At 41.1% G+C, this 14,924-nt stretch overlaps 1 protein-coding gene across 2 annotated transcripts in view; it reads left to right on the top strand.

Moving 5' to 3' along the window:
• The window catches only part of LOC109624545 (cyclin-dependent kinase 17-like), a 29,341-nt gene extending 14,742 nt beyond the window's left edge, over positions 1-14,599 (top strand). The window contains exons 3-18 of one of the 2 annotated variants that reach the window (XM_069528090.1): positions 1,073-1,237; positions 2,410-2,543; positions 6,192-6,317; positions 8,082-8,138; positions 8,329-8,443; positions 9,745-9,839; positions 10,047-10,109; positions 10,832-10,955; positions 11,117-11,237; positions 11,571-11,668; positions 11,831-11,936; positions 12,066-12,116; positions 12,311-12,353; positions 12,510-12,600; positions 12,779-12,856; positions 13,309-14,599. In XM_069528090.1, the coding sequence (XP_069384191.1) occupies positions 1,073-1,237; positions 2,410-2,543; positions 6,192-6,317; positions 8,082-8,138; positions 8,329-8,443; positions 9,745-9,839; positions 10,047-10,109; positions 10,832-10,955; positions 11,117-11,237; positions 11,571-11,668; positions 11,831-11,936; positions 12,066-12,116; positions 12,311-12,353; positions 12,510-12,600; positions 12,779-12,856; positions 13,309-13,346 (1,505 nt within the window). In that variant the 3' untranslated portion in view covers positions 13,347-14,599. The remainder of the gene's footprint in view (positions 1-1,072; positions 1,238-2,409; positions 2,544-6,191; positions 6,318-8,081; positions 8,139-8,328; positions 8,444-9,744; positions 9,840-10,046; positions 10,110-10,831; positions 10,956-11,116; positions 11,238-11,570; positions 11,669-11,830; positions 11,937-12,065; positions 12,117-12,310; positions 12,354-12,509; positions 12,601-12,778; positions 12,857-13,308) is intronic. The other variant, XM_020079297.2, reaches the window with a different exon arrangement.
• Positions 14,600-14,924: the final 325 nt, after the last annotated feature.

Here is a 14,924-nt window from a genome sequence, read left to right as displayed (position 1 = left end):
CTCTCTGACCTTGTTTATGTCTGAGTGACAAATGTTTAAGCTCCATAACCATCTTTCTCTTGTGTGATGGAATTATTTACTCTTAATAGCTGTTGCTTTGTGTTGCATCCTAATCCTCACTGCCCTTGTTGCACATGTCCTGCTGTGTCCGTCTGTCTGTGGTCCGACTGTCCTGCTTAACTGCTTCTCTGGGGCTCAGTGTTTTTCCCCACAGTCTGTGTTTCAGTATGTGCTGCTCTGTACATAATAAATCCCACTAAATCCTTTGCTTTCTGACAAATGGGACTACACAACTTCGACTACAAGACCTTTTGTTTACATGCTAACCTCTGTCACTTCTTTACTTTTGATACTGGCTATTCACAGTATCAGAGTTGCAGTGGTCTCAAGAACAGAAGCCTGAGGTCGGCTCTGTTTACATTTGGATAACCCCAGTTTCAGTGCAGGATGGTTATACTCATGGAAAGTTCAACCTACCCCCAACCCTACTTTGTATTTTGAAATAAACTAAAATAAGACAATATCTCAAATTACCCTGAACTATATTACACTAAATCTATTTTACAACAGTTCACCTGTTTCTTTCATGAGTTCATTTACTTTGATTATCTCAGTTTCTTTCTTTGTCTTTTTATTCTGGGTGTTTTCCTCTGTTCACCAGTCTCACTCTGCTTCTCGTGATAAATAAAACTCAAATTCCGTGTCCCTACATAAAATCCTTTTATACAAACACATGCTTAATGTGCTATAGTGATGCAATAGACTGTCTTATCACAGCAGTTAATATATTACATGCAAATCTATGCATCAGTAGATTAAGAGTTAAAACCACTTATGTAACGGTAGTGATTATTTAATGCAGTCTGGTGTTATGCTATGGTTTCGCCAGTCATGCTCCTGCATCAGAAAGCTGTTAGTCAGACAGACAGAAGTTTTAAAACGTTTATCTTTCGCATTTCTGTACTTCACTCTGCCATTTGTCATTTATTGTCTGACATGTAAACCTTGTATACCTGCAATGACAATAAACAAAAATACATTTTATTCATTGTTTTTTTGTCTTCTCTGGCAGAGCCCATAGTGAGGAACGGTCGTCCTCCGTCTGCCCACAGCGTGCACTCCTTCCTCCATCAGTACACAGGATCCTTCAAAAAGCCACCGCTGCGACGACCTCAAAGTGTTATCGGAGGAGGCCTCGGGTCTCTCATGGTCATGCCTCGCAATGGCAGTCGCCTTGGTGAGACACACACGCACACATCCACATACACTTTTTTGTGACTTTAAACAGAGGTTTAGTGCAAGGGATTTATTTTGTGTGGAATTTGTAGAATGTGTGTAGATGCTAGTGGCTAAATGTTATTCTATATTAAAATCTAAATGTGAAGCTGTTAGATTTAGCTGTCTAATAGCTACAAGTGGAATATCCTCAAAACATGTCAGATCCTTGTCTTACACTTTCTACTGAGTCAGCTGAACCTTCATACTCTAAGTGATATATTATGTGTGAATTACGTGCTGAAACTAACATTGCCGCAGGCAGATGTCAGCACAGACGCACATAAATATCAGTTAAATCATTCCAGATTTTACATTCAGCCGCACTGTAAAGAATTTGTTAAAATATTGAGCCATAGAATAATAGTATGAGCTCTAAAGAAAACCAGTTGCTTGGATTGTGAGCCCATGTACAATATTTATACAGTTTTCATAATATAAACATAAAGCCTGGAGAAGATGACAGTGTGTTTCATCCTGTATGAAACCTGAGTTTGTTTGAGAGGTGGGGAAATGAGCTTGATATATGGATTTGTCTAAAGCCCTGTGGCACTGGAGTATATTAAATATATCAGTCAAACTTATTAAATCTAATATACTTTGCATTCACATCATGTGTTCAACACAGCCGGCAACGAGATAAGCACAAAGGATATGGTAAAAGTAAATTAAAGTAAGTGATTTAAGTCAAGTGTATTCAATATGCCACCTTTCATAGAGCAGATCACAATGTGCTTCACAAAACAACAGTTTTTACAATTAAAGAATTAGACAAAGCATTAGCACCCAAAAAACACTTCGATACCAGTGCTCAATTGACTGGTTGGAGATGTACATCTGGCCATGGAGTGCTCTGTATGTTAGAATGAGAACCTTCAAATGAATTCTGAATGTAAGGGGATCCAATGTAAGGAATATAGACTGGGTGTGATATAGGTCATCTTGCTGGAACCAGTCAGCACTATTGCTGCAGTGATCTGGACCAATTGTAGGCGGTCCAGATACGATCTGCTGAGGCAGGTGAAGTCTAAGCTGTTGCTGAGCCCTGACCTGTTTTCACACAGACCTGCTCCATCTCCCAAACTCAACCCCTTATCCTTCTTTGCGCTCTCTAACTTTGTCTCCCTACTCCAGACATCGTCCACGAGAACCTGAAGATGGGGTCCGATGGGGAGAGCGACCAGGCATCAGGGACGTCCTCAGACGAGGTGCAGTCACCCACAGGTGTTTGTCTGAGGAACCGAGGGAACAGACGCATCTCTGCAGAGGTGAAATATGAGTCTCTCTTGTTGTCAGACTTTCTTTGTCCTTGCACAGACTTCCTGCTTTTTGAAATACTAATTATTTTGTGGGGTGTGAGTCACCGGCTACATTTGTACAAGCTCTGACGTCTGAATATGTTATGGTTATGAATCACGACACATCTGTTTATCTGGGTTATACCTGGGCTAGTGGTTCATCCTCCACATTGTCATTGAAGGTCTGTTTAATATAATTCAATGGAAAGCTTGAACGATCAGTCAGTATGTCAGTATTTAACAAGGGACATTTTTTCCTCTGTAAGACACAGTATCTAATGATGTGTGTGCTGCAGCTTCACTTGGAAACTGAGCGTTGTCATGTCTTCATGAACACGCAGCTGCCCACATAATCTTAGCATAAGACATACACATTCATGTGCAAATACATATGTACACTGACTCCACATACTGTACCTCTAAACATAGTTTTGAATCTCTTCACTACCACCTACACCCACTAACCTTTCTGTCTCTCTCTCTCACACACACACACACACACACACACACACACACACACTGGTAGTTACATAATGTCAACACATTATGGAAAGACTTTTGCTGTGACAATTTTTTTGTTTTGTATTTGAATTTACATTTCATGCCACAATGAGGATGTTATGTTTGCGTAAGGAAGCATCATTATTCCAAAATAATGATTTAACATTTGAGAACAAAAACAAGCCTCTGTAGAGATAAAATGGTCGTGGCTCCAGTCATACTGAGGCTGATTTAGTGGAGCATATTTGAAGTCAACCACGCACACAAATGGAGAACGTGATCAGGAGTGAAAGCTCTAGTCCTGTTGGGCCAAAGCGACACAAAAGGCAGCAAGAGGAGAAATTACACTGAAGGTTGTGGGCTGCTCAGGGAGGTTAATTTGACTTTTGCAGATTTCAATCAGCTTTCTATGTGTGTTTCCATAGTAATGACAGGAAATCTGATGGATGGAATCTGATGAAGACATACATTTGAAGTGTGTAGTTGGTGTTTAGTTTGTCCAGTTTAGACTGTTTAAAAATAAAACATGGCTGCTTCCGTATAGAGGACTCGCTCCCTATGTAAATATAAAGTATTTAAATTTCAAGGGTCCATTTTAGGGTAAAGAAAACAACAATTTGTACAATTTAGATGAAACACACTAATGAAAATCACTTGGATTATTATATATCCAGTTTCAGCCAATAGATCCCTTTCACCTAAATCTTACAACCTGGACCTTTAAATCCATCTTAATGACTACTAATGGGATTTTAGGGATGTACACCTGACTGCAGTGTCAGGGTGACTGTGGGATAGTGAAAGTGAAATGTCACTGAAGGTTAACCTTGACATGTTGATGATTTTATTCATTTCAACATCCTCAAACATACAAAGCATTTGTTTTGGAAATTTATTTATGATCATATATCATTTTTACATATTAAATTCCCCTGTCTGTGTGGTAGAGGTTGACAATTGGACAATAGGCCAGTGAAGTGTGTGTTGCTTAGCACCTGCTGGTTCATTACAGGAGGAAAAAGTCTTGTGATTGAAGAAGACACACTTCTCCTCTTCTTACAGTGTTTATCAGTCACTGTGATTGCAGCAGGATCTCTGGGGGTTTCTGATTTTGAGCAGACAAACCAAGACAGACAGAAAAACAACACCCTCTAAACGTGCAGTTAAGCAGCTTACTCCATTTGGGGCCATACCCACAATCACGCGTGTGCACACACACACACACACACACACACACCCACACATTCACAGACATTACACGTCACCTCTCACTGTGCCTTTGCAAGCAGCGAACCTCACACTTCCTGTGACTGTTTCACAACAAGAAGATGTTGAGCAGAAGCACATACACACACGCACACAGTTACACTCAGATTCTTTCTTGCAGCCCAACAAACACTCTGCATTGTTTTTAACTGATATAAGCAGCATGATGGAGCGCAGTGTTGCTGTTGATGAAGTGATCAAGCAATACATTCACTGTGCAGCCTTGCTTGCTGTCTCTATGCTGCAGTGACTCTCAAAGGAGGGAGAGTAGAAGAGGGTGAGGACGAATGAGGAAGTCCTTCCGTTTATGGTCAGGCAGTGGATTGGTGGATTGGATCTTGCTGCAGAGGAAGTTGTGCTGTTTTGGGATTACATCACAAGGATTACTGTAATACGGTCCAGATGGGCTCCTGTTGTAACAGATTAGGCCTGGTTGATTGGACAACGAGAGGAGGGTGGGGGGTGCAAAGGTCAAGTGATGGATGGCATCACTTGCTCCGATGGCAAACTACCAATCCTGGTTCTGCACACAGACACTCTGGAGCAGCAGCGCTGGGTGTAATGATCAAAATTTAAAAAACACAGATGCACATTGTGGCAGCGTGTGCTCAAGCTGAAAGGCTGTTATTTACATGTATGCGACTTAATGTTTTTTTCATTTCCGATTAATCTGCCACCAAATTTTTTTTCCAAAAATAATAGAAAGTAGAGAGAAATTTCTGTCAGTTTCCTTAAGCCTGTGTTATTCTTTTAGTTTGCTTGTTTTGTCCCAACACAAGAAAACTGAAAGATATTTAAAAAAAAATTAATAACAGCATCTAACTATTTTTATTTGAGAAGTTAACACATGCTTGTTTTTAAGCAAGATTACACAAAAACTCCTGGGCAGATGACCATGAAACTTGCAGAATGGTTCAACCAATTCATGAACATTTTGAGGCTTTTTTGACAATTTTACTGATGCAGAGTATAATTCGTGGGTCGTGGTTAAAATGAAAAAATCCGACATATTTAGGGAACTGATTGTGTGAAATGTGGTGCAGCTTGATTGAATTTATAGGGCATTGATGGAGGTATACGTTCGACTGAGTACCATTCTAGGTATTATATTGGATTACTGTTGGTAAACTGTTCAGGTAATTTGCAGCCAACTCCCCAAATGTGAGGCCTTGCTGCTGTTATTAGTCGAGTCACTGTCATGGCTCATCTGTCCAGGATTTCTCAGTTACACATTCATGAGAGAGCTTGTTGTTCAAATGTGGAAAGTTCAGAGTTGCATATTATTGTATTTCAGTGAGGGGGGCAGAGCAGTCGAGTGAAACTAAGTGTCCAGTGTTACCTCGGGGGGCGGGGGGGTGGACCGGATTAACAGTAATCTAACAAATAGAGGAAATGCATGATGGGAAGAATCCAGACATTTCATTGTAAGTGTGTGTGTGTGTTTGATTTTTACATAACAACTCATTAGATTCATGATTTAATACTTTGTTGCTCTGGCAAAGACTTTACCCTGAACTCTTAAAGGGCCCCCTACAGGAAGCCTTTCTCATGTGCACAGTCTGCTGCACAGAACTGTATAGAAGCATGCGGCTACACGTGTATTTACACACACACACACACACACACACACACTGCCCTCTCTGTTGGCCAGTGAGGCCGAAAGCTGGCTGTATAATGCTGGTTCTTACAGATTCTACTTGTTTACTCTGGATCTCTGCCATTTTGTTGCTAATCAGTGGTATTTATTCAGAGCTTACGCTGTTTGCTGAGAGTTAACTCCGTTTTCTCAGGGTTTTACACTATGTGGACACAAATTGAGTCTCTGTTGTGTGTCTCTCTATGTGTTTCCAGGACCTGAACAAACGTCTGTCTCTCCCGGCCGACATCCGGATACCTGATGGTTACTTAGAAAAACTGCAGCTGAGCAGCCCGCCCTTCGACCAGCCGCTGAGCCGACGCTCCCGCAGAGCATCACTGGTGAGAGAGAAAGAAAGGCAGCGAGGGCGAGGAGTTACAGAGAGAAAGAGGGATACACAGGAGTACTCATATTTCTGAACTAGGTGAAGTGGAGAATAGAGAAGCTGATGTTAAGAGAGGGAGTAGTTAAGAGATATACAGTACATATATAAATAACAGCATCAGTATATGTTGACCAGAGACCTAAAAACATTTGACACAGTTTTGAATGACATGATGTTGTTTTCCCTTGAAAGTTTTTGATTAAGCTTTTGAGTTTTTGGTTAATCCAGCTAATTAAATAACCAAACAAATCATCACATAAAACCAAATCAATCAAAACCAATGTTGCCATAAAGAGATGTTTTAAATGTCATTGTCCAATAATGCAGGCATTAATAGAAAAGTATCTTTCACATGTTTTTAACACACAAAAGAATACCTTACATAAAATGCAAAGACTGAATATACTATCTTGAATAATATTTCAGAATACAAAATACTGTATAGTAACAGGAGTATATTTAGTAGATATTGAATCTAAAGTGTTCAGATCGCACACAGTGGCGTAATACACCTGACAATATTACTCAGTTCTACATCAGTATGAAAGATGTATAGCATCTCATGATGAACACTAAATCATATTGTTATCTTACATCATTCAGCAAAGAATGGATCCACTTTAGGTAACTACTGCCTTCATCTTTCAGATACATGTAGTGGAGGAAAACGTGTTCCTACCTCCACACTGTACTTAAGTAAATGTACACTATTTTTGCCCATGACCGAGAGTGAGTACTTCTGATATGAGAGTCGTGTGAAGAAGAATGTGACAGAATTAGAAGGAAACTCAAACCGAGTGGATGACAGGGAGCAAATCTCCCTCATCCACCATTAACCGTCCAACCTCATCCTCTCAATCTGTTGTCAATTGTTTACATCGCATTCCAGCATTCACTTTATTAGCTGCCTCGATAATTAGCTTGTGATTTTACTTCATGTTGAAAGCAATGTCCTGGCTCCGGATAATTCACAATGTTCAACACCCAGACCTCTCCGCTCATCTGGTGCTGGTCTTTCTGCACCAAGGGTCAGTTAAAAATATGGTGACCCTGCCTTTGCTTTTTAATGCTCCTAGTTTCTGGAAAAGCTTTTCTCAGGACTGAACATGACCTCCGACTCTCACTTAGAAAAACAAAAGCTGTTGTGTTTTATTAAAGAGCTTTGGATTTTAGTTATAAGATAATCTCTCTCTATCTGCATGTAATAAAATGGCTGTGAACTGTATGTGCAATTTGTTCTCTCATTTTAGACTTTCAGCACTTTATGGCTTCAGATACTGTATTTTTATCGATTAGTGCTGATTATTTTCTGTATTTACACAGCTTATTTAGTTCGATTAACAGCCCAAACCCAGGACTATTCAGTATAATCACTAATGATTATGACACTAGCTCTTGTTTTGCATTTTTGTTTTTAAAATGACTAAAATTAACTACCAACCAGAACACAGAGTTTTCAGTTGTGTATTTAATCTGATTTATATATAAAGTTTGCCTTTGCATGTCTTGCCTATAAACCAACACTTTGTAAAAGCCAAAAGCCAACGGTCCTTTGTCACAACAGATTAGAAGTGATGGCGGTCGGGGGCGTGTGACCTCCTTACATCCCCCTCTGTTGCTGCGAGGCCGTCACAAGGATTTCTCGTGGTGTCTGTAGGCTTGTCATTGCTAATTAAGACGCCGCCCTTATTAATATTGTTTGTCCTTTTCTCTCCTCCAGTCAGAAATAGGATTCGGGAAGCTGGAAACCTACATCAAACTGGACAAACTGGGGGAGGTAAGTGAGCGTTTGTATTCAGTGTCAGCCTTGGCCCCTTTGTTGTTTTCCACCAGGTGCTAATTCTCAGTGGCACTTGGTGACATATCGTACAGAGTTTCCTTTTGACCCCTGATGGCTCAGACTGTGCAGCATCAGTCCAATCTCTGAATCCTGTCCTCACCTCTGTCCTTCTTGTCTTTTCCTCAAGGGCACATATGCTACAGTCTTCAAAGGGAGGAGTAAGCTGACGGACAACCTTGTGGCGCTGAAGGAGATCAGACTGGAGCATGAGGAGGGGGCACCGTGCACAGCCATCCGAGAAGGTACAAAGGTTGACCACGAACCCTGCACCACTCCCGCAACTGACTCCACCTAGATTTGATGATAGAAGATTATCTCATTCGTTTATGATAATGTGCCTTCCACCACAGGGCACGTTTGAAGACGATGATGAAATTCTGGTTGTTGTGAGTGGTTGAGTTGTCACGACCATCAAAAGAGATGAAATGTGCTCAGTTTAGAGTGACAGTGATGCATCAGCTAAAGGCAACAATATGTGTTCCATTCACGTCCATTGAAGCCTGCAGGTCTGACAAATTCAAACATGTCTTCAATTTTGCTGGGATCATCTTTGGACAACTTGATGTTAATGTTCAAAGACACAGGATCAAGTATTTTATCATTACACTACGAGACTGAAAAATGTACAGCTTGTAATCACTTAATCAATATATGTATTAGTCATGTGACTGTGACATCACCTCCTAAGCGTAGGGCTGTTTTGTTGAAAGCAAGATGAATGTGACATTATTTGTATGAGTCTGTGTGCCCCTGTGCTGTAGGTTTATGTACATACGGTTTACTTTGTAATTACTTAAAGATTAGTCATAAGTCAGGTTGGTAAGTTTTTTTCAGAACCTCTTTGAGTCCCAAAAAGCATCACTAAATAGAGTCGGACTAAATTCAATAATTGGTCGACGTACTTGGTCCGTCACTGACCGACCTGCCTGCCCGTGCTCTCACTGCGCATCACCAGAGTCTTCAGCTGGAGAAACAAACAATGCTGAAACAGAAACGAGCGAGTGAGTCACAGAAAAGTCGGCTTCGAGCAGTTGTCAGTCAGTGCATGTTCATGTGTTTTGGGGGCAGGCTTTGACAAGAAAGCTGATGGAACAGGGTGGGATGTACAGGTATCTGTTGAGTGTTTGCCCAATGCACCATCCTGCTCGGTTTTTCTGGACTTCTAACTCTTTAATGCTTTTGTTGTTTGTTTTGTAAGTCTGGGACATTTGTGAGGGATGTAAAGATTTATAATACACATTACTAAAGTTGATCTGTGTAAACCCAGATATATGAGAGTTTAGTTTTAGTTAAGTTAGTGTTTTAATAAGTAATTGTTATTATAAAGTAATAAAAGAGGCATGATACTTGAGTAAATAAAAGGGGATTGTACTGGTGAGATTAAAAACCATCTCAGCCAAAAGACAGAAATATATGTATAACAACAATAACATCTAAAATAAAAGCAAATAACACATGAAAGATAAATGAAGAAATGTTTTATACCGTATGTCCCATAATGCTAAAAACAAACCAACCTTTTCACCTTTTTCTTTTCCTCTAGTGTCGTTACTGAAGGATCTGAAACACGCCAACATCGTGACGCTGCACGACATCGTTCACACAGAAAAGTCGCTCACACTGGTCTTCGAGTACCTGGTGAGACCAACACATCCTCCGTCCTCAGCCCTTCACTGCCTCCAGGACTCACATGTTAAAATATGGTTAAACAAATATATTCTCCATCTTTATTATTCATGAGCCTCAGCAGATAAGAGCTTACTTCCCACTGTTTCTGTGCCTGTAGCCTCTGCACTCCTCTGACGTCCGTTCTCCCTTTCTCTCTCCCCCCTCTCTCTCGTTCAGGACAAAGACCTGAAGCAGTACATGGACGACTGTGGGAACATCCTGAGCATGCAGAATGTCAAGGTGAGCTGCCGCAGGCTGCCTGCTGGCCCAGCCAACTTCATCAACTTCCAGGACTTAAGTGGTTACTTACACCAACAAGAAACACTGTTATTGTGCCCCCTGGTGGTGGAATGTAGAAAGTAGCACTTGTTTTCTTAACCTTGTCCACAAAAACCCATGTGTTGAAATGTTGTTACATTTCCTTTTTTTGACTGAAAAAATTTGAAGACATATTGTTATTTAAAAACAATCTTGAATCAACGTGACACAAAATATTTGCTGCTGAATCTACAGAGGTGCCCACAATTCCCCCAAAAGGTCAAGGCACAAGGTTCAACAGATAAAAAGCTTTTATTATTGTGGCTACGTGATTAAAAACAAGACCAATGAATGCTGACAACACACCGGATCAAACAGTCATGCACACAGATAAGTGAATTAAGTCACAGCTTCCGTCACGCTTGAGTTTACACAGCAACATCTGGCTCCCTCATTACCCCTGCAGTCAACTCTCATAACCTGCACATCGCAAATAAATCCGATATACGAGTAAATTCTGTCATAGCCATACACCACTATTACCACTAAATACTTAGATATTATTGTAGTACTGGTAGTAAATAAGGCTCCGGTTGTTTAGAGCAGTTAAAATAAAATTTAAATAATATGAAATGGCATATTTTAGGCGTAATTGTTGATTACCATTGATCATGGTTACTTATCAGAACTGTCTCTTTGCTTAGATTTTTCTATTTCAGATCCTGCGAGGCTTGGCGTACTGTCACAAACGGAAAGTTCTTCACAGAGACCTGAAGCCCCAGAATCTGCTCATCAACGACAGAGGAGAACTCAAACTGGCCGACTTTGGTAAATAACAAAAGAACTAACATCAACGCTTTGTTTTTTAACAATGGAGATTTTCTCTTCAAGATGAATCATCGTTCATTTAGATACTAGTGAAAACTGCTGTATCTATATTTACTACTGCATAACACATTGTTTATGTTTCTCACATTTCTGCTCCACAGGGCTGGCGAGGGCGAAGTCTGTGCCCACTAAAACATACTCTAACGAGGTGGTAACACTTTGGTATCGGCCTCCCGACGTGCTGCTCGGCTCCTCTGAGTACTCCACGCAGATAGACATGTGGTGAGTGGGCCTCGCACTCCGGGGGCGACTACAACTGTTAGAGAGTATCACAATCATGACTACTCTCTTCTTTCTGCCCATATGCCTACGCACACGGACGATCCAAATATTTCTAATTTCACGAAAAGTATTTTACGTCTCACGACTTTGTCACGGCACGTTTTTTTCCCCCGCTGCTTTCTCCACTCACAGACACAAAGCAGTCAGTTAAAGCTCGACTGGGATTTTGGTCTAAAAAGTTCATGGTGGTGTAGCCACAGACGACCTGTAGCGTTATATTGTGTTTGAAGCTTCACTCAGACCTAATTCCTCCTGTCTGCGTCTCCCTCACAGGGGTGTTGGTTGCATATTCTACGAGATGGCTGCCGGCAGGCCCCTGTTCCCAGGCTCCACGGTGGAGGACGAGCTGCATCTCATCTTCAGGCTGCTGGGTGAGTGCTGCCCCCTGTTGACGGGGATGCGATGGAACTTTGAATATGAGCCTTTAATCGCATTAACCCTGGCATGTAGCCCCTGTGGCAGCGTGAAAAGCCCCCTCCAGCTGCCGCCGCAAAGCCCAACTCTGACATGGTCGATTGAATGTCCCTCCACAGGCACTCCGACAGAAGACAGCTGGCCTGGAATATCCTCTATTGACGAGTTCAAGTCCTACAAGTTCCCCAAATACAAGGCCCAGCCCCTCATTAACCACGCTCCCAGGTAAACATAAATATTCATACTCTGTTGTCATTTTTGTTCTGTGTATGTTGTTGAACTACAGTTTATCCCATGTTGCTTCTGGTTTTATTAAAGTTGATGAACACTTCCCTTGACTTCTCTTCTCGTTAGCTCTCTTATCATTGGAGATGGAAAAGAGCAAATGTTTCTGGTCAGACCCAGGTATCAGAGAAGAGCCTTTTCAGTTCGTAGTGAATGAGACATTAGTGTTGTAGGTTTGTTTAGTTAGCAGCTGGTGCTTTTTGTTACTTCCTCTAAGGAAATCCTGTGGAATAGTTGACTGTTTTCCTTCCTTACACCCGCCAATATGTGTGAGTGTCCCCCACTGCCACTGACCTCCCCTCCCCTCTCTGCAGGTTGGACACTGATGGCATTGACCTGCTGATGTCATTCCTAAAAGTGAGTCTCTCAGTATCTGGCAGGCAGCGCGACACATTTTGCAGCTATGTCAGGACTGTATTTATAGAAGGAAGTGCATCCAGGCAGCAGCTCATTTGTATTCAATCACACACTAACTGTTCCTGTTCTTTTACCGACTCCATGTTTGTGTGTCAGTACGAGTCCAAAAAGAGGATCTCTGCCGATGAAGCAATGAAACAGCCGTACTTCAGGAGCCTGGGGCCACGTGTGCGCACGCTGCCAGAGAGTGAGTAATGAAATGGCAATGCAGTAATGCAGACTTGGCAAGCTCCGCTAGGTACAACTTGAAGGATATTGCAGCGTGCAGCGAGGATCAGTTACAGCCTCGTAACATAAGACACTGTTCTCCTGGCAAGATGTGGTTTCTGTCGCACTGACAGAATAATGCTCTTCGTGTTTGGCAGGCATATCCATATTCACACTGAAGGAGGTTCAGCTGCAGAGGGATCCTGGCTACCGGAACTCTTCGTACCCAGAGTCAGGTGAGTAGTATTGTTAATGCCAATAACCAAAACAGGTTATGGCCAAGCCAAGTGTTCTGGGAGTGTTTCTAGACTCTCAGCTGTCAGTTCCACGTTGTTGTTTTTTTGTAGTTTTATTACAGCGTGATAATAACTAACAACTACAACAGAGACATTGGAAATATACATTCGGCCAAAACATTTCTCGCCAAAACTAATTTTGTAGTAGCGTTAAATGATCGTTAACATAATAAGATCATCAAATGTATTTAAGATCTAGTATGTAATAGTTTATCATAGTTGTAGACTTTTTATGACTCAGTAGAAACAGGAATTTAGTTTTTTTAGTTGAGCCCACTCACAAACACTATTATAGCTCATGAAGATAAAAGTGTCTGGTTATGAAAATCTCTTCTGTGAACTTTATACAATCTGTAATTTATGTTTTCATCCTTGTTTCTTCTCTCCTTCAGGCAACGGAAAGAGCAGAAGACAAAGCATGCTCTTTTAGTCTCTCTGGACTCTATTTTTTTTATTATTTGGGAAGGATCTCCGAGCTGTACAGTCTCGCCGATGGATCAGAGATCTAAGATGGATGTTGGCGTGGAGCAGTACCTTCATCGTCCTCATCATCATCACCCCCCCAACTTACTTGGGAAACTCGTCCTCAGTGCGAACCCCCCTCCCCTCTAGAAGAGACGTTTATATACTGTACATCTATATTTATTGAGAAGAGAATTTGCTGCTAAATCCAACTACTGTCTAGAATTCTAATGGGCTCAGTCACTTTAATGAGAACATGCAATGTATATAGATTTCTTCTTTTTTTTTGAAGTGGTGGTATTTTTAGTGTTTTATTTTGGGTTTTTTTCATTTCCATTTTCATACATAAAGACTCCTCCTTGGTGTGAGTGGATGTGTACAGCTCACCAGCAGACGAACAGAGGGATGTCTCTGTAGCAGCTCAAAGTAGTTTGATTCTCATGCTACGGCGCCGCACAAGTAATTTGTGACCATTTGCTCTGAAGGTTTCTGAGGCCAGCTCTGATTTAATAACGGATCATTTTATCCTAACTGGAGGCTAATACAAGATAAATGCTGCCAAGTCTGTGGAAAAAAAATAAGAAAAGGAGATTTTGTTGTGTCAGATACTGGCAAAGAATCATTCCAGGATGCTGTGGTCTGTGTTGTGACCAATGAACAAATGCAGGAGGGAAACTGGCAGCGTAGAATTATTAACAAGGGCATTAAAGGATTAGATCCGCCTTCTAAAACTCTTCACAAATCCTAAACAATCAAACTCGTGAACAACCTCCTCCTCGTTCTTCCTCGCCTCAGTCGGACACATTTTCTCCTCTGCTCAAAGAGGAGAAAGCGCAAAGTGAATTTCCTGTGTCGGAATCCATGATGCTGCCTTTACTGACGTGTTGTCCTTTCTGCCATTCCCATCTCATCAACTGTAAAAAGACAAATGGCTCAGATGGCTACCTTTTTTTCTCTGGATTGCATCGTTGTGTTGCATGTCTGTTCTGTGGTAGGAGGAAGCACATGTTCAGGGAGCATAGCTGTAGTCCTGCCCCCCAGTGAATAAGAAACTAAAGTCAAATCTATTTAACAGTGTTACAGGAGATGTTTTGTATGATATTCTTTAACTTTATTTGTCGATATTTGTTATCTGTGTGGGATTTCACTGCAGATGCACTCCCATATTTGAGCTTTTTTTTTCCAGAGTAAAGAATATTAAATCTAATGTTTAAACAGAAACCATGGGTATCGGTTTGGATTTATTTTCCGGACACTTCATATTTTGTTTGAGCTAGACTTTTAAAAACCATGATAAATGACATTTAAAGATTAACATCGAGATGGGGTCCTCTCTACGGGGGCCACCATGTTTTTTTACAGTCGTCCAGACTGGAAAAACTAAACACCTTTGGAGTTTTCATAAAAATGTAAATCTACCACGGGTATTTTTTATGTTTGTGAGGTGAGGGTCATTCAGCAGCAACGTGCAAATTCACCACTCAATTCTACACACTGAACCTTTAAGTTCTTTGTTAACTCTCATAACTACAGCACGTATCCATCG

Source organism: Paralichthys olivaceus, chromosome 7 (genome assembly GCF_024713975.1).
Source record: "Paralichthys olivaceus isolate ysfri-2021 chromosome 7, ASM2471397v2, whole genome shotgun sequence".
Taxonomy (NCBI): domain Eukaryota; kingdom Metazoa; phylum Chordata; class Actinopteri; order Pleuronectiformes; family Paralichthyidae; genus Paralichthys; species Paralichthys olivaceus.
Note: the sequence above shows the minus strand (reverse complement) of the source record. Positions and strands in the feature narration are given on the sequence as shown.